Source organism: Schistocerca americana, chromosome 3 (genome assembly GCF_021461395.2).
Source record: "Schistocerca americana isolate TAMUIC-IGC-003095 chromosome 3, iqSchAmer2.1, whole genome shotgun sequence".
Taxonomy (NCBI): domain Eukaryota; kingdom Metazoa; phylum Arthropoda; class Insecta; order Orthoptera; family Acrididae; genus Schistocerca; species Schistocerca americana.
The window spans coordinates 346,832,153-346,856,516 of NC_060121.1; the positions used below are offsets into that span (position 1 = coordinate 346,832,153).

The 24,364-nt window shown below is 40.3% G+C and overlaps 1 protein-coding gene across 1 annotated transcript in view; it reads left to right on the plus strand.

Moving 5' to 3' along the window:
* The window catches only part of LOC124607363 (odorant receptor Or2-like), a 42,265-nt gene extending 18,571 nt beyond the window's left edge, over window positions 1-23,694 (plus strand). The window contains exons 2-5 of the mRNA XM_047139670.1: window positions 1,293-1,392; window positions 15,959-16,060; window positions 21,831-21,986; window positions 23,120-23,694. Coding sequence (XP_046995626.1) covers window positions 1,293-1,392; window positions 15,959-16,060; window positions 21,831-21,986; window positions 23,120-23,176 — 415 coding nt within the window. The 3' untranslated portion in view covers window positions 23,177-23,694. The remainder of the gene's footprint in view (window positions 1-1,292; window positions 1,393-15,958; window positions 16,061-21,830; window positions 21,987-23,119) is intronic.
* The last annotated feature ends 670 nt before the right edge of the window (window positions 23,695-24,364 follow it).

The window sequence follows — 24,364 nt, forward strand, 5'->3', positions numbered from 1 at the left end:
CGGCGTACGAGGACGATGCTATGGGGAAAACTCAAGTGTCTGAGTGGCTTTCCCGCTTCAGAAATGGTGAAATGTTAGTTGCTGACACACCTCTTTCTGGTTGTCCTACCATAGCCCGAACACATGCAAATTTTACAAACTTTAGCGCAGTTATCAAGGAAGATCGACAACGGACCATTCAAGAAATTCTGGAGTTGTCAGCAGGAACTTGGAGTTCAGCGCAGCGATTGGGGACAGAAGGTTTTGGAATGAAAAGGGTAGCTGCCAATTCGTGCCATGACTGCTGACAGTTGAACAAAAATAAAGTCGTGTGGAAGTATGCTATGCTATGCTTTGAAAGAAGACTCCTGAAGTAATCCAAACTTTTTCTCAAAAACTATCACAGGTGACGAAACTTGGTGCTATGCTTACGATCCTGAATCAAAGCAACAACCAAGCCAATGGAAGACTTCAAGTTCGCCTCGCCCCAAGATAGCTTGTCAGGTGATATCAAACGTTTAAAAATTTTGATTTGTTTTTTCGATGTGAGAGTAGGCGCCTGTTCAGGATTTGTTCCGCAGGTCAGACAGTTAACCTGGCTTTCTATTTGGAAGTTTTGAAAAGATTTCGCAAACATGTACGGTAGAAGCGACCTGATTTGTTGCAATTGAGGATTGATTTTTTTTCATCATGACAATGCCCTTGCTCACACAGTCTTGTCTGCACAACATTTCTTGACCAAAAATGGTATGACCTCTGTTTGTCACCTCCTATACTCACCAGACGTTGCACCACGCAACTTTTTGTTGCTCATAGAATGAAAAGGAACGTGAAAGGAAAGCATTTTGCTGACGTTGTTGAGGTGAAGAAAAAAACGACGGAGACGCTGTCAAGCATCACGAGAGATGAATTTAAACAATATTTTGAAAAATGGAATAAAAGATTGGACAAGTGTGTTAGTGCAAGTGGAAAGAACATTGAGGGAGTTTGTGCTTAAAAAGTGAATAAGTAAGTTTAAAAAAACAGCTCGGTTTGTTTTGGGTACCCTCTCACACATCATTGTCTCTGTCCCTGGAGATCACAAGTACGTTAGTGCAAAGTCTAATTATTATGAGCGAAGCTTATCTCAAGAATTATTTATTAGAATATGTTGCAATGGAACACTCATTCATTCATTTAACTATTTTCCCAAAGTTCTCCTTTTCCAAAAGTATCTGCTTGGCATTTTAATAAAGTTCCAATTTTTTAAATTCCGATATCAGTGCTTCATATTTTGGCGAATTGGAAAACTAGCCAATGCTCTTTGATTTCAGGTTTCTACAAAGACTGGAGAAGGCTATGAACATCATGGTGCTTATACAGCTTTCCTTCTCAATGCTCAATCTTTGTATGGCATTGTACCAGCAGACTAAAGTAAGCTCAATTATTTTAGCTATAATCCCGTAACATTAAAAAGGAAATACAAAAGAGGTACACAATAACGCATAATTACTTCCTACTAAGTAATGAAACATGCTTTACTAAAGTTTAGAGACCAGCGACATTTCTGAAAGTGGAAGAAAATCTATCTGCAGGAGGAACTGGGGAAAATTTAAATTAATATAGATTCACAGATTTTCGAGTATTTTTCAAATAGTATATGCACAATGGTCGAGGGCTAGAATCTTTCAATACTAATCGAAAAGGTGCTGGCACCAGTTTTCGATCACACATATTGTTTCGGTTTTGAATAACAAAATCATCGACAGTGGAGACCGAAGATTTCCGGCATATCGTGTCATCCTCATTCCTTCAATAAGCTTGTCAAAAGTGGGTGAAGGATCGGAAGAAGTTTCTTACTCTTCAGTTTGTAAACTGTCCCTAAAGGCAGAAAAATCAGCAACGATCAACAACATGAGGACTTAGAATGTAAAGAAAACTACCGCAAGACACTTAATGTATATCCAAAGATGCTGTGGTCTGTAACTGAGAAAGTGTTATGATAATCTCTCCATTGGCAAAAGACCCAGGATTAGTCACCATCCAGATTTACGGGAGAGGTCAGCTACGGGCACGTCACCACGAGAACAGCATTCCGACATCAGATATTGGATTTTAGGGCGAACCCAAAAACAGATCACATTTTGTTAGGTTGGTGCATGAGGTCGTAGCGTTTCTGTTTTGCATGTTGGTATTCCGGTGTGCTATGCTTTTTTTCTCGATTGTCTTTTTTTATTTGTAGTTGACTGTTGCTTTTTGAGTTTGCATATTCTCATTTTGTCATTTGGAGACAGGCGAGTGCAGCTGTGGACTCAAGAAAACGGAGTGCCAAGTGGAGACATGGGAACATTTCCGGTATATTCATCTGTTTGAGATCAATAGAGGGCCGAGATCAGCGGTGGTAGCCAGAAACATTTGCGCCGTGTATGAGGATAATCTTATTGAACAGAGCATGGGAACAAAATGGTTTCACGTTTTAAGGAGGATCGTTTAGACATTGGTGACTCTCACATTCAGGAAGACTTTCGGTGTTTGATGAAGGTCGTTTAAACACATTAATCCACAATGATCCACGTCACGGTACCCGATAATTGGCAAATGTGATGACCTATGATCATTCCACCATCGTGGTGCATTTGCATGCAGTGGGAAAGGATGAAAAATCAGGTGTATGAGCACCGCAAGCTCTAACGTAAGCCAAAATTACAAAAATCGGCGGGTGGCCATATGTCCATCTCTGTTTCGTCATCATCAATTGGCGAATAAACAGCACCAATCATTCATATCCTGTATCATTACTGTTGCCGAAAAATTGTGTCTTTATGATAACAAGGTGAAAAAGGGATGGTTGAGCTCAAGAAAGGCAGCAACTCCCCGTACAAAGCATTGTGCGCGTCCACAACAGATAATGTTTTGGATGTTGTGGGACAGCGACGGTGTGGTGTACTGCGAATTGCTTCCCCAAGGTGTAGCAATCACTGTTGACATTTATTGTAAACAACTGTGACGTCATGTAGATGCAATCCAAGAAATACGATCAGAAACACTGCGTATAGTGGTGCTACTCCATAATAACGCACCGCTACATTCTGATAAACTGACAAAAAACACTGTACAGGAGTTGGGTTGGGAAGTCATTCCGCACCCACTTTATTCACCTTATCTCCTCCCTTAGATTTTCACCTTTTCCACGCTCCAGTGAAAAACCTTCATGGGACTTCCTTTCCGGATGAAAATGCGCATTGAATGTGACTTGACGATTTCCCTGCCTCAAAACCATATGATTTCTGCAGTCGTGGAGTCGAAAAGTTACCCTAGCGATGGCAGACTGTTGTAAATAGTGAAGGAGAATATAATGTTGACGACTAAATTCCCTCCTACGTGTATTTGTTGTGTTTATTAATATTATGGAATAGCGCTACGGACTTTTGCAATCAAACCAATTGTAATTATGATGAGTAGGCTCAAGTTTAAAGAAATCGCCAGGTACAATCAACGTACAAGAAAATGGCAGACCGATACTGACTTATTGAGAAATGGTCGTGTGTAATCGAAGTTCTCTGTGGCTGTAGATCGTGCGAAAAATGAATATCACCTTAGGTAGTGCAATTGAGAAGGAACGGGCATCCTTAAAAAGTGTTAAAATAGAAGCAGGACAAAAAACTGTAAGCACAAGAAAGGGAACTGCGGTGAAACTGTAGGTGAGGCAAGACAGTCGAAAGACGGAAATGTAAAAATGTTTAGGACAAAAAGAAACAGAGCAATAAAAGTCACTAGGTGATGAAATCAGAAGGCTGTGTAAAAAAAAATCGAAATAGCTGCAGATCCTTGGCGAGACATTTTTAGCACGCAGAAAAGTTAAAATAACATTAGAAGAATTTAAAAGAAAAATGTCAAGATTAAGAGAGTAGAAGTAATTTCGCTGTTAAATGCAGAGCAGAGAGCTGATGGTTGGACAGAGTAGAGTACATTGAGGGCTTCTATGAAGGGGAGGAACTGTCTGCTGGCATAATAAAGAAAGAAATGGCTGTCGATCTGGAAGACATAATGGATCCAGTATTAGAGTCAGGGTTTGACAAAGTTTTATTGAGAAGATTTATCACCAAGCGAGGCACAAAGGATAGGTGACATTCCTGCAGAATTTGTAGAATAATTGGGGGAATAGCAACCCAACAGTCGTTCAAGTCAATGCATTAGTTCTGTGAGTCTGGAGGCATACCATTGGAATTTTGGAAGAAAAGCATTCACACAATCCCAGATATAGCAAAGACAGATAAATAGAACTATCACACAATTACTGGTAAGGTAATGTATGTTCTGGCACACTTTTTATATCAAACTGATATGCAAATTAATTAAATTGCGATGGCTGATTGATTTATGACCTCAACCTATTGTTCTGCTAAGTGGTTTTTCATGTACCCCTTCCCCTCCTGTTAACCTATCGTTATGCTAATTGATTTACGACTCCCTGGGGATAATATGTCCTACTGAAAAGAAAACCACCCTATCCTCTGCTCCTCCTCCTCCCCCATCCCCTCTGGGAATTCCCCAATCCTCCAAACCTCCCTCTCACAGATAAGAGTACAGTTTTGATCTCAAACTGATATGCAGATTAATTAAGTCGATCAATTTATTATCCCATCCTCCTCTGGGAAATCCCCCCTTCCTCCCCTCAACTCCACCACTTCCACCTTCCCCTCCCCTATATGGAAATTGGCCAGAAAAAAACTCAATCTGTGCTGGAAGGGAAGGATCTCATGACAAAAAATTAAAATCAGTTTCAACAATAATAATGCGTTGATGTATACACTTTATTTAATTATTTTATGGGAGACAGGGCTCTCCCACTCTGGTAGAGCTCACGCCTGCCTCCATTTCCCATGATGTAATAACCATTAGCATTGAGGAATGCAATGAAGTGCGGTAGATTAGCCGCCATTTGGGACATCCACACGTGTGCCTGGTGTCCAAGCGACGCCACAGAGGTCAAAAACGGCTCACTCTCCTAATTACAGATCTCAATACTAAATACCACAGATTACAGACTGAATGTTGGCCTCCTTTGATCTAGCAGTTCCGAACAAAGCATCAGGTTGCGGCATACTGTTGATCGGGAAATTCCAGACTCACTTCCTGTCTCTCTCAAGTGGCTACTTCCTGTTTGCGTGTGAACCAACGTCTCCCAATGCTTTCTCCTCAGAATACTGTGTTCCTATTGGCTAATGTGGGGACAAAGGGAGTGCTAACGCAATTTCGATATAAAAAATAGCAGGAAATAGTCCATTTGCACTACCGTATCAATTTAATTGTTTAAAAGTTTACAGGTGTCAAATAGCTCACTTAAAAATCCCACCACCACCTTACCACCTTTTTCGTAATAAAACGTGCTTTCAACGTTTGAGAATCACATGCAAATATCTTGCAAATCAAGTAATGAAATTTTCGCCACAAATAATGGAACATAGCGCTAAATATATCCTAGGTCGTGCATGCACCGACATTTGACAACACAAGCACCCTCCTCCATCACAATGTTTCTACCTTACACTGGTGAAAAAATCCTTGTGATCGCACATACTCAACATTATGAAGTATGTGCCATCTGCCAAGTGCTGGGTAGCCACCCCCACGTTGGCCAGGAGAGACCTGCATCTGTGCTGGCCACACCAGCAGCTGGACACCTGTCTCCTGGCATACATGCACCCACCATACTGAACGCTCATATTATCACCACGACCAGCATCCAGTGAACCAATCAATGTACATGAGGAGAATAATCATTCAGTGCAAACACACGTCATATTGAATCTTCTGATACAGCACAAGCGTGTACTTCTGTCTCCGCTCACCCAGCATACTGACTAGTTTGCTATTCACCTACCTAAACGATACCGCCGTCTGTACATGTCCCCATAACTGCAGGCAAGAGTCGACAGGTCGGAGCATTCTTTGTAATTAACTGGCTATCACTGGCTTCTGGTTGACTGAATGCACACGCCCACTCATGCCACCGGTCGCAGTGCAATGCGAGACGAGCAGACATGGCTTGGACATGTAATTCTAATTGCACTTCCACCCCAACATAGATTCCCCCCACATTACCCAATCTGAGGTAGGGATGTTGTCATCCATATACCTCGAATTTCCTACACAAAATGTAGAATATTTAACTCATTTTTGTCTCATGGCGGAGTGCTAAGAGCATGCTCTATCTCTCACACAGGATGTTTCCTCACTTTCGAAACCAAATGCTTCATCACATATGAAGTCTCTGAAAGTAACAGGAGAGAGAAGTTGTAAATATCGGGTTTATACTACATATCACATTATAAATTCGGTAATATAGGTGATTTTATTACGATGGTCATTTCTCCCTGTGTAGGTGGGAGACAGAAGCTTCGTTAAAAGATCTAGTTGCAACGAGAAAACGTCTGGTTACCACTCCAACTCCTGAATTATAGGTATCTGTGGTACTATAGCCCATACTTCCACCTACTCGGCGGCACGTCATTGATATCAATTTGATAGGCTAATTAATTAAATTGATCATGACAGTCTCTTTGCATGGTGTGTAATTTTTTCCCAGCAGTCGGATTACACTCGCCAGGTAGTCCAAATGGAAATCTTTGGAGGGAAGACGATGTCCTTTTCTAGGAACACTAGGATAAAATTAAGAGAACAGATATTTAATGCTGTCCACAGAAAGATCCGATCGCCACCCACATACATTTCGCATAAGCGCCATGAAGATAGAGATACGAGATATTAGCACTCATAGGGAGGCATACAGGCACTCTTTTTCCCTTGCTATATTTGCGAGTGGAATAGGAAATACACTGTATGATGGCTTGCGAAGTACGGATATAGATGTAAATGTAAATTTAGTCTGCCTATTAGTATGTGGCTCTATCCATTTATAGGCACACAAAACTCACTGAATAATGCTGTCTCTTATTATCGAGAAAGAAAAGACGGACCTTCTGCTGCTGATTGTCTCTCAATAAAAATCTTTATAGTAGCCCCTTATTTTGTTTTTGCAGCCTCTTCATGAGACATATGTGAGGAGGTGTAATATGTCTGCCGCAACACTTAGAAGAAGCGGTTTAGAGGTCTCCCCTCAACCCACCTTTTGTCAGAGTATCACTTACCTGCTTCATGCTCACGTATCTTCCAGTCTTCAAGCCCGCATCTCGTGGTCTTGCGGTAGCGTTCTCGCTTCCCCCGCCCGGGCTCCCGGGTTCGATTCCCGGCGGGGTCAGGGATTTTCTCTGCCTCGTGATGGCTGGGTGTTGTGTGATGTCCTTAGGTTAGTTAGGTTTAAGTAGTTCTAAGTTCTAGGGGACAGATGACCATAGATGTTAAGTCCCATAGTGCTCAGAGCCGTTTGAACCATTTTGAACCAGTCTTCGACATGTAGTTAGAACCCACCTGACTTCGATGAGTAAGAGATATCCCTCACCAAGTGGCAGACACTTGCAAATTCTCTCAAAATTCCATCAATTCCCCCCAACAGTGTTCCATAGTTAGAAGGCTGTCTAGTCGTCTTCCTGTCACTGACTAGGTATAGAGAATAGCACACTAACATACAGGAGGAAATTCACAACCATGTAGAGTATATGTGGACTGCACAAAGAAATTCAGAAGTATAACGATACAGTTCACTGATATCGAATGACTGTCTAATAAATTTGCTCCCTGTGAGTGCCCTAATCTCCTTTATCGTATTCCAATGATTACTACGCTATAAATACGACAGTGTAATGGTGTCATTGTCTTCATTGACTGCACAGAGTCTTTTCCTCTCTCTCTCCTCATTATCTTTATGACATCCAATGGAGTAAAACTATGAACTATAAAAACTTAACTGTCATGTGTTAGAGAAATTTATAAGATTTTATTGCATCTCTCTCTTCCAATATATCGACAAAAATATCGTCTGTGTGTTGGCATCGAGAATATGTGGTGATCCCATTAAATATACACATACTGATCCATTGGAGCAGGTGCTCAGTGATCAAAGCTGCTTAACAGACCTTTGAAGTTTTGTCCCTGTACTGTAGGAGGACCATATCCCACAGACTATCACTCACAAGAGAGGCTTCTTGTGTGGTTTTTTTTTTTTTCCCATAAGCAGTCTGATGCATAGCCAACGGCCTTGCTACAGTGGTAACACCAGTTTCCGTCAGATCACCGAAGTTAAGCACTGTTGGGCTGGGCTAGCACTTGGATAGGTGTCCATTCTTTCTGCTGAGTGCTGTTGGCAAGCGGGATGCTCTCAGCCCTTGTGAGGCAAAACTGAGGAGCTACTTGATTGAGAAGTAGCGGCTCCAGTCTCGGAAACTGACATACGGCTGGGAGAGCGGTGTGCTGACTGTATGCCCCACCATATCTGCGTCCAGTGATGCCTGTGGGCTGAGGTTGACATGGCGGCCAGTCGGTACCGCTGTTGTGATGTGTCCGCCACGCTGAGCAGGTATGAATGCGTGCATGGCTAGACGCAGCTTGCATGTTCCGTTACGAGGCTCCCTGGCTGGCAGTTGACTGTTCGCTACTTTGGACGAGAGTGAATTAAATACGTGAGATGTATTCCGTGGGCAATATGAATCCAGCAAATATAGCTTGCGACTTCAATAACAATCGCACGGTTTTGCGATGCGGTCGCAAAACACAGACACTAAACTTATTACAGTGAACAGAGACGTCAATGAACGAACGTACAGATCATAACTTTGCGAAAAATAAAGAAAGTAAACTTTTCACTTTAGGGAAGACTTGAACCAAGGACCTCTCGTTCCCCAGCTGCTCACGCTAACCACAGGACCACAGCGCTCCTTAGCTCACATTGTCCTTGATGTTGCCTATCTTGCGCATGGACTACTCAGTTTGTATATTTTACTTATTTTTTCATAGTTCCACACAACTTCTTCCTGTTTTCTCGATTGATCTGTGTTCAGTTTCTCAAGGCCTATCCACTGTGCCAACTTATAACTAAATCTGAGGGGGGTGCGGTGTGGAGGCTCCCTTGTAAGGTGATTTTACTTGCAATGAGTGTATTTGTACTGCATTATTTTCGGCTACTTGAGTGTTGTGACCGTGTTTGCATAGTATTAAACATGCATTATTTTTTGAGAATTTATGAGTTGTTTTCGTGTCTGTTGCATTATTTTGTGAGCAGGGGTGCAGACTGTGCAATGCATTATTTCGACAGTTTAAGAGTTATTTTCGGATCTGTACATCAGTGTACTGCATTATTTCAGTGATTTACCAGTAGTTTTAAGGTCTGTAGGCTGTGCGATGCATTATTTCGACAGTTTACAATTAGCAAGCGTGTCTGCAGAGCGTTTTACATGCACTATTTCGGTAATTTACGAGTTGTTTGCATGTCTGTACATCAATGTACTTCATTGTTTCGGTGATTTACGAGTAGTGTGCAGGTCTGTAGACTATTTACTGAGACCCTAAGGACCCTAGGGTGAGCGTTTAGTATCATTATATCAAATAAACTATGTGAAATGCGTCCCCAAATTAATTGTTCCAAAATAAATAAAGTACACCCCTTCCTCTCTCCAGCAGCCCAGCACAGGCTGAGTCATTTTCCTGCCATTTCCCTCCCACCCCAGACCGCCATCTTGGATTATGTTACGGGAGGGACGGCAGTGCACTCCGGAGGCGGTACTGTGTACTAGTTCAGTTGGACTCCAGACCTCATGGTGAACACACTGGATGGAGCTACTGCCTGAAATTGTTTAAATAAACACTGCATGCAAAATAAAGACTTATGTCCATCCTGTCCAGCAGCCCAGCACAGGCTGAGTCCTTTCCCAGCTAATTCCTAGGAAGAGGTGGTGGTTGGATGACTTAGATTTGTAGAGGTAGCCCAAGTGACCTAATTTCCCTCCATTTTCTTAGGTTAGTGGAGGTGTGTTGCATTGTCCTGCTGGAATTTGAAGTTCCCACCATTTTCTGCGGGAGGGGAAGGGAGGGGATGGGAGGGCGTTAGGTTAGTGGAGGTAGCCCAATTAGACTATCTTCCTGTCAAAATTTGAATTTCCCGCCATGATGTCATTGTGACATTGCCATATCTATCGACGCCATCTTGGATCCGCCATCTTGAATACATTTGGAAACAATGGAGAGTGGGAGGACGCCGCCCTTGTTCTACTATTACAGTCATCTCTCGAAGTGACAGTAATGAAAAAATTAGGAGCTAGTATGAAGATTTTTACTGAGAGAAAATCAGCAGCAGGAGTTCTGTCTTTTGTCTTATTAATAGGTAGACTAAATTTACATTTACATCTATATGTTTACTCCAGAAACCATCGTACGGTGTGTGGCAGAAGGTACCCCGTGCCACTAGTAGGCATTCCCTTTCCTATTCCACTAAATAAATAAATAAAACGTTATGTTGGCCCTCTTTAACCTATGATCTAAGAGAAGATGTAGGGTCAGTATTGACTCCTGTGTTCCAACATTTCTCTGAAACCCAAATTTATCATTTTTTTTCTTTATTGAATTTCTATTCTCCCCAGAGGGAGAGGGGGGAGGGGGGGGGGCGGGCTGGCAGCAGCATAATATGGCGTTCTGGAGTCTACAGAAGAGTTAAAAACATAATGAGGCGATAACGAAACAATAAAACAGGCCATCAAACGGTTACTGTTTAAAACTGTGACATGGCGCAAAGTTGTGAACTGAAAATATAAAAATAGTGGGTAGGTGATGCTGATTAAAACACATAGTAATTAAATAGGCGGTTGTAGGTTCAAATCCTGCCTCGTGCATGGATGTGTGTGATATCCTTAGGTTACTTAGGTTTAAGTAGTTCTATGTTCTAGGGGACTGATGACCTCAGATGTTAAGTCCCATAGTGCTCAGAGCCATTTGAACCATTTGAACCAATTAGATAGGCACAATTTAAAAACACGACGACAGTCTGCTTTCTGTTCGCTAGAGTTAAAAAACACACCTAGCGACACTATGGTGTCTGTTCGCAACACGTAAAAAGGAGACGTACAACACTGTACGCTCGCATCTCACATAAACACTGCACTATAGAGTAGACCCGAAGGCAGATGGGGGTGGGTGGAGGGGGGGGGGGGCGTGGGGAGGACCCAGACAAATGAGGGGGAGAAAGGAGGGAGGAGAGTAAAAGCGAAAAAAAGGTCGATGGTGGGAGAGGACACAGATAAGGGGGGCAGGGCAGACTTGAGAAGGAGTGAGGAAGGCAGTGGAGGGGAAAGTAAAAGCACTCGGAGGAGAAAATGGAGGCAAAGAGAGCGGGGAAAAAGCAGGAAGCAGGATGTAAAGGGGTGGGAGGGAGCCTGGGAAAAGGATAGAGGGAAGGAGGGGGAGGTGAGCATCAGAGTTGATAGGAGGGATAAATGGAAGGAGAGAGGGCAACATACGGGAGGGGGAGTTGATGGAAGAAACTCATCATCCCTGAGATCGGCTTTTATCAGTTTTTCCATTCTTCCGTAACTAATTTGTGTCATCATTTTGAAACCGGCATTTATTAAACTAATAGGTCGGTAATATTCGTACTTGTTGGTACCCATTTTCTTTAGAGTTGGAATTATTATGCTCCTGTTGAAGTCTGAGGGTATTTCCCCATTCTCAAATACAACGTCCAGTCACATTAATATGACCAACACCCATGTTCGACACCAGTGTGCAATAACCACTCACAGATGGCAGGTGGCAGCACAAGCAATGGAGGGTGTATGAAGCATGTGAGGGGGTTCAGAAGACAGTACAGTCATTCTCATAATGCTGAAACGTAGTGATTTATCTGACGTCCAAAAGGGTTTCATCATTGGCTTTTGAGCCATGAGTGGAAGCATTTCCGAAATAGCTAAATTTTTAAACTGTTTCAGAGCCACTTTGGTTAAAGTATACCATTAATGGCAAAATGACACTATCAACACATTACAGGCCACACATGACTGGGGTGGATGAAGGCTGTGGAGACGTGTATGGCCAAATAGACTTGCAATTGTTGAGAAATTGACCTGCCAGGTGAACCAAGTGGTTACCAACAGTGTCTCCTGAAAGACGGTTCAGGAATCGTTTCTGCAGCAGGCACGTCCTACATGCACTCATGTTGACTGTTGTTCAGTGGCGATAAAGGCTGGAATTTGCACGTCTGTACCGCTACTGGATGTCCACTGCGTGGTGACAGGTGGCCTTTTTAAATGAATCGCGTTTTGTGGTCCATCTGACAGATGGCTGTTGGCATATATGACCTGAAACAACTGAAAGCATACACCCTGCAACCATTGTCAGAAGGATCCAAAATGAGGGAGGGAGTATTATGGTCTGGGCAATGTTTTCTTGGCATTTCCCAAGTAATCTCGTCATTCTGGAAGGCGCAATGGATTAACACAAGTATACATCTATCACTGGGGACTATATTCAGGCTTTTGATAGGTGCTCACATTAACATGACTGGAAAGTGTATCTTGCACACCAAATAGGATAGTTTTGTAGTGCCTGGCACTCCTAAGAGTATCAGCATTTATGAGGAAATGTCATCTACTCCAGGGCTTTGTTTCAGCTTAGGTCTTTCGGTGCTTTGTCAAAATCTCGAAGTGTCATATCCCCCATCCCATTATCATCTGCTTCTTTCCTTTTCTATAATATTGCCTTTAGGTTTGCGTCCCTTGTATAGCGACTCTATGTATTCCTTCCAACTTTGGACCTTGCTTAGTACTGGTTTTCCATCTGAGCTCTTGATATTCATAAATCTGCTTCCCTTTTCTCCAAACACATCTTTAATTTTCCTGTAGGCCTCCCCTTGTTAAACATTGTTCAAAAATGGTTCAAGTGGCTCTGAGCACTATGGGACTTAACATCTAAAGTCATCAGTCCCTTAGAACTTAGAACTACTTAAACCTAACTAACCTAAGGACATCACTCACATCCATGCCCAAGGCAGGATTCGAACCTGCGACCGTAGAGGTCCCGTGGTTCCAGACTGAAGTGCCTAGAACCGCTCACCCACTCCGGCTGGCTAAACATTGTTCTATAGACATATTTGTCTTCTAGCCATTTTGAACTTTCTGTCAATCTCATTTTCCAGATGGTTGCATTCCCTTTCGCTTGCTTCATTTGCTACATTTTCTTTTTTTTTTAATTTTCGTCTTTTGTCGATTAAATTCAATATCTCCTGTGATGTTCAAGGATTTCTACTAGGCCTTATTTTTGTATTTTTTTTATCCTCTGCTGTTTCATACGTCAGCTAAATTTAACCAAGTAAATTACACTGTCCACTCACATTACTGGGACAACCAGTCAAAAGCCTGGATAAGCACCTTTTGGAGCCTGGACTGCTGCGAGATGTGAAGGAAGAGAGTCAAGTGAGGTTCTGGGAAGGTACCAATAAGAAATTGGAGCCATACTGACCCTAATACCATGGACAGCTGTGTTAGGTTTCTCGGTTGAGGATCCATGGCGCCAAAAGCCAGATGAAAGTTGTCCCACAACTCTCGATTGGGTCTAAATCAGACATGGGATCACGTTAAACTCATCCCGGTGCTCTTCGAACCATGCACTTAACACTGCAAGCTGTGTGACACATTGTTTCTTCTGTTGGTGCATGCCACCAAGCTGAGGAAAAACAAACTGTATGTAGGGGCGGATATGGTCCCCAAGGACAGATGCGTAGATGTGTTTATCCTTCATACCTTCCAGAATGACGAGATCACCCAGGAAATGCAACGAAAACATTCCCCACATTAGAATGGTCCCTCGATTGTTGAAGGGTGTTTGCTTTCAGACGTTTCACGCCATATACGCCAATGGCCATCTGTCTCATGGAGCATAAAATATGGTTCATCTGAAAAGACCACCTGTCGCCACTCAATGGACATTCAGTTTTTGTCGCTGATGAATGGTAGTCAGCATGGGTGCATGAACCAGGTGCCTGCTGCGGAGGCCCATGTGGGCATTGAGGAGATACAGTTGATAGTCCTTTGGTTCATTTGGACAGTCCGCTGCTTAACAGCTTCTCGACTATTTGCCTGTCACCTCTCCACAGCCATTGTTCAGCCCTGTCATTTATGGTCCATTTTGCACCACAGTTGCATCAGTGCCGTTTTTGGGTAGCACCTTTTTGCCAAGGACATGGCCGATTTCCTTCCCCATCTTTAACACAATCCGAGCTTGTGATTCGTCTCTAATGACGTTGTTGTTGACAGAACGTTAAACTCAGTCTTATTTCCTTCCACCATTTTGCCATGCACGCTATACTTTAGCCACGGCGGCATGCGAACAGTTTACGAACTTAGCCGCTTCGAAAATGCTTCCACCCTTGGTTCAAAAGCCCTTTTGGGCTTTAGAAAAACCACTCCACTTACGCATTACAACAAGAACTGTACTGATCCCCTCAATAAGCTTTAATACTGCTAGCACTGTCACCTGCTGTCTGTGAGTGGTTGTTGCACACTGACGTGAAACACAGGCAGTGGTCTCATTAATGTGACTGGATTGTGTAGAAAGAAAGCTGCTACTTCAAGAAATGTCGCTGCTTTCTCGGTTACACCAAACTACCATTGTTTTAGCTTAATATTTACATGGTTAAGTTGGTATCTTTCAAAGAAATGGTTCAAATGGCTCTGAGCACTATGGGACTCAACTGCTGAGGTCATTAGTCCCCTAGAACTTAGAACTAGTTAAACCTAACTAACCTAAGGACATCACAAACATCCATGCCCGAGGCAGGATTCGAACCTGCGACCGTAGCGGTCTTGCGGTTCCAGACTGCAGCGCCTTTAACCGCAAGGCCACTTCGGCCGGCTATATCTTTCAAAGAAATACAGGTTATTTGTAATGCACCTTTACAATGAGTATGCTACTTGCCCCTGTAACCAATAGAACTTACCGATCGTCTAATCGAAATACAGGGCTATTACAAATGATTGAAGCGATTTCATAAATTCACTGCAGCTCCATTCATTGACATATGGTCACGACACACTACAGATACGTAGAAAAACTCATAAAGCTTTGTTCAGCTGAAGCCGCACTTCAGATTTCTGCCACCAGAGCGCTCGAGAGTGCAGTGAGACAAAATGGCGACAGGAGCCGAGAAAGCTGTTATGACTCACATCAGTCAGTCATAACAGTGCAACGACACTTCAGGACGAAGTTCAACAAAGATCCACCAACTGCTAACTCCATTCGGCGATGGTATGCACAGTTTAAAGCTTCTGGATGCCTCTGTAAGGGGAAATCAACGGGTCGGCCTGCAGTGAACGAAGAAACGGTTGAACGCATGCGAGCAAGTTTCACGCATAGTGATGTGAAAGATTCAGTGTTTAAACCTCCTCTACCAAGAAACGTGCCAGAACTGTGAGCTCGCATCAACAATGCTTTCGAACTCATTGATGGGGACATGCTGCGCCGAGTGTGGGAGGAACTTGATTATCGGCTTGATGTCTGCCGAATCACTAAAGGGGCACATATCGAACATTTGTGAATGCCTAAAAAAACTTTTTGAGTTTTTGTATGTGTGTGCAAAGCATTGTGAAAATATCTCAAATAATAAAGTTATTGTAGAGCTGTGAAATCGCTTCAATCATTTGTAACAACCCTGTTCTTAGATAATCTGTAGAAACTGAGGCTGATGAATATTTTAATTTTCTTTTGAATTCAGAGTAAAGTAAAACATACGGCAAAGTGCAGACATTGCTGTCGAGTGCCACTCTATCAATTAATAATGCAAGGATTATATCATATTGATATATGATTCTCGAAACCTTAAGCAACTAGTTTTGCCAACGAACAAAAAATCAAAAGAATGAAAGTGGCATGTTGTAAGTAGTTTCATGTATTATGTTACGTTCTGAGACATTTATGAAAGCTAGAAACACACAAGTTTGACCTTTCTGTGATATCGAGCGGCCTCTATTACAGTAGTTTTAGCGATAATGATTAGCCAGACGACGAATTTTATAATTGTTCATCTTTGTTTACTAAGAAAGTCATTTTACTTCTTGAACAGATTCCGGATTTGTCTTCAGCGCTAAAATACATACTTTATCTACCGTTCCCTACAATGAAAATCTTTTTCTACTGTTGGGCCGCTCACAGTGTAAAGGAACAGGTAGGCCCAAATAACTTTATACTTTTTGTAATTTGACATGTTTTTTGGTTTAGCGGCCATGTCAGTGGTAATTCTTAATACAGTTGGTGTAGTAATATACATCTTTATTTATCACAGAATGTCAAACAGTAAGTCTATAAAATCATATTATAATATGTGACTGTTACTAAATAAAAACTGAATACAAAACCAACAATCTGGTCACTGCTGTATCTGTACAGAAATTCTATTGAGGTGTAGAAAATTGTGCAATATAACATCTGCTCCTGAGTTAATTCGACGATAGGCTGTAGCACACCACATTTTAGCAAATCCACGTTGATATTATAAGTTCCGTTATGTCTCCTGTAGTATGTGTATTTTTTTGTTCAGTTCCTGAAGTATTACCCTGGCGCTGATTATCATCCTGTGCTAAAGCTGATACAAGGGTCAGTCGATTAAATGCTGTTCTTCAGTTCTGATTTGCCCACTATTCTCCAAGATGCTGTATTTTCTGAATTGGATTTGATGTCTTTTGACAATTCCATAAGGCATTTTCACAATGTGCAGTGTATATTCCCAGTTGTTTCATTACACTGCCTATGATCCATGGTGATCCGATTGACAAGCTGTTTGAGAAATTTTTGGTATACATTTGATACTAATTTGGATACTTTATCACCAATTTCGAACTGAACTCATCTTTGGATTTGCACCCTCTTTTGATGCATTTGTTACAATGTGATCGTTGCCTGACGTCCATGAAGTAGATCACCATGTGATTTTCCAGGTACGAGATTTGGTGTTGTGCGATAAGGTATCACCATTTTCTGGAGAGAATGTTGCTTGTTTGTCGCCACCCAGTTAACATTTTTCATGGATTCTTTGAATGTTCTGACAAATATTCTTGCTTCACCATTTGAATCAGTCTCAAATGGAGCTGCCGTTAGTTGTTCAATGCCATTCCTGCCACAGAAATCTTCGAATTGCTTTGATACAAATTGTGTCCTATTGTTAGAAACTATGGTCTTGGAAAATCCTTCCACAACAAAGATTTTTTGGAGTGTCTTTATTGTGGCTTCTGTAGTTGTTGTCATGACAAAAGTATTTTGGAACTATGAGTATGAAGCGGGATACTTTCCATAATGAGCCAGCATTATCAATGTCAGTCCTTTCCCATGGTTCTGTTGCTTGGAACGTGGTTTGGAAATCATTTTTGGAGTTTGGTTTTGCCATTTGAGCTGGCTCACATTGTAAAACCATCCTTTCGATTCCTTTGAGCATTTATGACCACCAGCAATATCTTCTAGCCACTTGCTTCATTCTGTCGATGCCTCAGTGTCCTCAATGGAGTGTCTTCAAAATTTTCTTTTGACTCATTTTCGGTGTAATAACGCTTATGAAATCTGCTTGAAGAAGTGAGAAGCCAGGGCTGGTGTTGATGGCAGTTTTTGTTGAAATATGGCTGCAAAAATTATTTGTCCTTCAGAAAAATGTTTGCCCATCGCCCTTGGTTATTTTTTTGTTGTATGGGCATTAGACTGTGGTCCAAGGCCTATTTTTCTGCCTAACTTTTCGTCTTCCAGTGCCAGAGAAATCATCAGACGCCATAACGACTCAATAAGCACTTAGTCCCAAACTAGATCATCAAGCCAAATTGTTTACACGTATCTGCAGAAGCCTGTTTGTGACATCATCCGGCAGCTGCCTAAGATTGCACTGTGATGTGTTATGGAGCTTGGATTTTGGCCACATATTTTTCAGATATAAAATTATAAAGAATGTAGCAACCAGTCACGGAAACATTATTTATCTTGTTACAAATCGATTTCGACTGATATCAGTCATCATCGGTGCGTTTTTCTAACCGATACATGCCATAAGTAGAAGTACTGTCCTTGTCCTGATATCAGTCGAAATCGATTTGCAACAAGATAAATAATGTTTCCACAACTGTACGCTACATTCTTCATAATTTTATATTCCACAGTCGCTGCACAGAAAGGGAACCTTACGGAGTCCAACATTCAAAAATTCTTCAGTCATGTCGAATTTTTCAACTTGACCAGCCGGAAGCCTTATTAGGCATCAGCAGTTTCATGTTATTCCTTGGGTCTATATTCAATTTCATAACTGTGTCCCAAGAACGTGGTTGCACATATTTGTAGCCTTTATACTGTCACTGCTGGCAACTGTTGGATGGGATATTGAAACCAGAGTTTCAGATCTTTTACTACTTCAAATCTTCATCCCTACAGGTATTGGTGTAATTCCTTCATTCAATAAATTACGGATAGCTCTTCCTTTTCAATGTGGCTGGTATTTGTAGGGTGCACAATTAAGTTCTTGGAAACAAAGGCGATGGGCTTTTCTGAGACAATACTGCTCCGATTTCACATGATAGTACATCAGTAGCCACCCGTATCATAGTTTGATTTGGTTCAAAGTGCACAGGAGTATGGCTAGCAACTCCTAGGCACAAGTATTGCAGTGTAAACATTACCAACTGGGACCCTCAAGCCTGGTCCCTATTTCGATGAAGTCACAAGTCAAGATACCAGCAAGCCGCCCCACTCTCTTCCAATCACAGTGCAGTAGATTACCACAAAGCAGCCAATAAAAGCGTAATATTTTAGTGACCATTTAAATGAAACACCCAATAACAATGCAGTCCAGAGCAGCAACCTTGGCTGTGCTCAGAGGTATTTGTATTACGTGAATTTCTGCGTCATATTCAAAATTTTAATCCAAAAAATTCTTAAAGTTTGGAACTTGCTGTATTTCGACATATTAAATAAGTCATAAACACACACACACACAAACACACACACAAAATGTTTAAGCCATGAACTTACTGGCTAAGCAGCACCTGTGAACATCAATTTCAAAAAGGAAGAAACAAGGTGTATTGACGAGCTCTTTATTGCACATAAACTGGATGTATTAGCAATACACAAAGAGAATTTCACAATATGTTATGTTCACATAGAACCTGGACAAAATCACGTGGAACAAGTCACAGATGAAATATGGTCAAAGACAATGGTGCAACAAGACAGAGATCAAAGGTCGCTATCTCAAAAATACAATCTTTGACACAAAATTAAAATTATTTGTAAAAATAAGTAACAATTTAGAGTAAACACACACACACACACACACACACACACACACACACACACACACACACACACACACACACACACACACTGCTCCTCATAATTTGCATGTATTACATATCTCTAATTTTGAATGAAAATCTTCATCTATCCACTGAATGTTCCATGGCCATTCATTGTCCACTTCCATGCAAGCAAGAAATCCCAGAGTGAATGTTTGTCTAGCTGGCAGGTCAGTAGAAATCAACTCCTGAACATGGGTGCTTTTGTATAGATAGCAATGCAGTATGTTTCATAGAATTTTTTGCACCATGCTCACAGGTCTGGCCAGCATTCAGGTAATTCCCCCTGCACTGCATGTTTGCACATCACCATTTCACTCCTCCTGCAATACTGTGGCCAAATCTTCGACAGATATTGGATCGACTACTATCCTCTCTCTACCACATTGGACTTCAAAAAACCTGTTTTTTCTAATTTTGTATTCTTTTGTCCATACCCATAGCAGATATCAGACAATTGTCTTTATTCCTACCCTTGAGTGTCTGGAACTTCTGCAGGTCTACTGGTGCACAGTCACTGTTCTTGTAAAGTTTTACCAGTAGCACGCAATGCTTCATGGAGAGCCATGTCAGATATCTCGGACACAAACTGAGGAACAGTCACGTGCTGCTCGTTTGTTGGTGTGTGTATCCTCATGCTTACAGGGCAATCTATAAATAAAATGTTCGTTAATTGTTCTTTTGTTCCTTGATGTATCCCCTGGGTCAATAATATGCTGTTAAAATTTGATGCCATTCTGAGCTGTCCACAGCGTTTTGAGAGTGAAGCTTTAATTATTGACATCCTCATTTAATTTATGGCTTCTTTGTTCTTCACTCCAAATGTGGTACAATGGTTGAATGTTGCTCATTGTCCAGTGAAGCTTAGGCTGTAAGTTAAATCAGTAGTGTCACTTGTATTTTGACAACATTTTAGATGTGTAAATACTGTAAGTTACACTGGTATTGTGATTATTTTTACATATTCTTTAGTTACATTTTAGACATAAGAATAACATTGGCATCACAATTTTGTGTGGACTTAGCCTATGTATTTTTGATAATTGATACAGAAATGGAAATACTGTCGGTTACACCAGTACTGTCAAAATCGTTATGTATTTTAGATATATAAGTAACAATTACAAACACCAGCATTCTCAGTATCTTCACATATTTTAATGGATCATTCAGGTCATTTGGATACTTCAATTATGCAGCTGAGCTCATCTGGTTGCTTTTCAACATAGTGCCAACTTATGCAATTTAGCTTGTTTGGATACTTTGAACATGGCGCCAGCTTGGATTGTGAGAGCAAAGGGATTACAAAGCACAGCTGGCCTAGTTCCACCACCTTGTATTTTTGAGTTTCACACAACCACCACCATCGTGGATTCTGGAATTGCAGCACTACCAAGCAGAGGTCACCTGAATTCGCTGAGTGTGTCAGAGAGTACATGACTATCCCACTTATCTCCATCAGAACATAGATTCAGAAAAGAAAGGATAATCAAAATTGCAACAACAGATTTTTTTATACTCTGAGTTCACTTGACAGGACTCACAAAACTTATGGTACTGTGATGGACCTGTCAAAAAAATTTTATTGTGTAAATCATTACACATCGATAGAGAAGCCAAATCAGTACTAAATATATAATTACATATTGGCTCCAAGGTACAAACAAAGTATCATTATCAATTTTTGGTCTATGATATCCATGATTTTCCGTTAGTTATGTTGATTTTAAGGGTAGATATTTGGTAACAGGCTCACATTTTTCCCTTAAGGAACCATGCTGCACTGACATGGAAAAACAATATTGATACTGTTCGATAACTCTCACGTAGTACAGAAGCATGTCTGTTGTGTTTCCAGTACTTATTTCTGAATACTGTAGTGAGAGTTCGAGAAATACAGTTATTCTGTTAATACTAATGCCAGATTTATGGAACCATTTTTGGTATTTTCTCCGTTCATGTGTGTTTTTATTTATGTTTGATATGAATCTGAGTGCCTGCATCAGTGTCTGATAAATACTCACTAACCTCTGTTGTAACTTTTAGCACTTTGGTTTTAACATATTTTATTACTTTTGGAACACATATTCTTTACTTTCAATAATTTTCTTTCCGTACCCTTCTGTCCCTTATTCCTCCTTCTTGCTGACATATTTTTATAATTTACATGTCTTTGCAATTTCAAAAACTGATTCTATTCATGCATCAGGAAGTGTCACATTATGCTCCAATGTAAGTTGTCTTCCCAAGTTGCTTTTTCTGAAAAAGGCGCTACATTTAGATACTGACCAGTTGGACATAAAATAGTAATATGGTTAACTGGTTTCTCCTAAGGATAAATAAGTATATCCAAACAGAAGATCTCGTCATCAACGGCATCTATGTGATTCCAAAATAATAATGACTACTATAGTTTCTGATTATCCCAATGATAGCAACTTTTTTGAAATCTTCTTATAGTGATGGTTACAGAAGAACAATGCTAAAACAGAAGTCACAGACCGAAGATACACTAATCCCTAATTCTGTTATGTAGTAGTCATTAGTTTTACAGCATGTTACAAAAGAATATGGAATGTTATCTACTGATAGACTTGTTATCTCCCACAGGGTGAGGAGGTCTCTTGGGCAGCCTATAGATGTGCTTGGCCTGATAGTAATCAGGATTTTAGGAAGAACTTGGCGATTACTATGTGCAGAGCGCAGCGACCGTTGCTCCTGACTGCGGGGCAGATCTATCCAATCAATAAGAATGCCTTTGTCTCGGTGAGCATTTTAAATAGATATAAAGGTGGCTTAAGTAATTTGATTGGTGTTCCTGGAGCATGTCTGGAGAACTTGCTACATATTTCAATTGCCATCTTATTATTTTTTGCTAATTGATTTTCTGGTAGGGTAGAGATGTACAGATTCTTGCATTATTATCATTCTTTGATTTGTCACATTTAAATAGGTGGGAGGCATATATGTAATTAACACTGTAAAGAATATATTAATTAATTATTGTTAAAGTCTTATACTTAATGACCAAAGGTTTACAATGTGTTCTACTATCTACACTTGCCATTACTCTTATTCCTTCTTATAAATTACAAGAATTTTATTAACTTTGTTACTTTTTCCCCAGAGCATTAGTGCATACCTTAAAACAGATCGAAATAAAGCAAAAAACATTGCTCTTGCCAACTCAAAAGTGATACATAACATCAATGCATGTCTTATCACAAAATACATTAAATTTATGACATAGTGAGCATTTTTATAACTATTTTTTGTTGCATATTCATAACTATATTTCATGTGTGTATCACTAATCGCTATCTTCAAATAAGACATCATCAGCTACAAACAGTTTTCTGTTCCCCTTACATGTCCATTTGTTCTTCAGTAGGCATTACATGCACACAGTACATCTTTCCAACTAACGATATGTCTTGATTACACATGAAGCTGCACATAACCTGTCCTGCTCCACAGTGCATGTGGCCTTGCTCAAATACTGTAGGGTTGACAAAGTCAGTTACAAAGCAGCCATAATTTTTGTGGCCTGTGTGAACGACAAACTGTATTAATCCATTACTGTTTCTTTAGATGTATCTGATCCTCTATACTTTCATGTTTAAGTGATCTTACAGTTTTTTCCAATATTATTTTCGATATATCATTACAATAACCTTTAAATTCCTCACAATGCTAAAGCACAAAAGTGTTTTGTACTTTATTTTATTTTGTGTTGATATGGGCCACAAGAAAGCTGTCAATTTTTATATCTTGTGTAGGGAATGATTTGAAGATACTGTATCATGAAACCAGATAAATCATGCATAAGAAGCTTCTATGAAATTCATAATACTTAATCAAATATGAGGAAACTTAATACATATTTCTGTCTGTTTCAGCTGGTCAAGGCATCATATTCATACTACACATTGCTGCGACAGTTTGAAGACAAATGAATTCAATCACAAGGTCAACAGGCTTGAAAGTTGTTTCCTGAATTATCATTCACATGTAAAGAATGGCAAATAAAGCAGAAAGAATACTCAGCACTGATTATATTCATGTACAATCCAAAACAATGCTGTTATATTCACCATCATTGTTTTTGTGCAGGTGACAGGCCATCTTATCAAAAATAAATTTTAAAGGACCTCAGCATGAAACTTTCTTGTTTATTTATTGTCACCCATTTATATTCTTTTAGGTATTTATTTATGCATTCTATGTTGTGAAGACTTACAGCAGCAGTTTACTCACTGGGATGTTATGTGCAGTCATCTTACATGTGTAGAATGTGTTTTAGCCCTTACAAGTAGTTTCTCACATACTATAACATGCACAAAGAATCACCAAACTATAATTAGTTATTCATAAGGACTTTCATTATTGTCCTTAACCAAGCCTACTGCTATTCCATACTGATAACCTGTTATATTTTATCCTTCTCACCCAATAAGAAAACTCAAAATGCTTAACTGCCAGTGCCAGAATTTTCCTTTGAATGTGTATTAAAGAAATAAGTGACATAAGTAGCAACTTTTAACACAATAAACAAATATTCATGGATATTTCTGTCATTTCTTTCAATTATCAATACGATCGAATTTAAAAATATCATATGAATGTTAATTAGTATTGGAATTCTTTAGTGCTCCAATGAAAAGAAATTTCTGCTAGTTCACAGAGATTTTATCACTCAGAGATTACTCATTCAGTAAGTGTGATTCTGAACAGCAGCATTCCACCAAAATGTACCATTTTGTAAAAATGAGTGCCAAATACAACCTTTGTCTATCTCAGTTTGACCTGTGATCATGATGGTCATCTAGATATTAATGCAGATCCACTCTTCCCAAACATCAAGTAGTACTGTTCCTTCCCTTTCGTGTGCTTTTTGGTTGCTGTTCTGAGTCTCCTAAAAGGGTGTTTTTCATTACTTTATTTTTGTTACATGCATCTTCACCTGTGCAGTATACTGTTATGTTTTAGAATAATTAAGTTTGCAGATTATTAAATAAATAGCACTGTGGCAATTAACAGTTGATTTCATATAATTATAACAACAGAAATTTTAGTATGATAATAAAAGTAAGATCTATTTTCGAACAAATAAGGTTCTAAATAAAAATTCGTCATAGAATAGG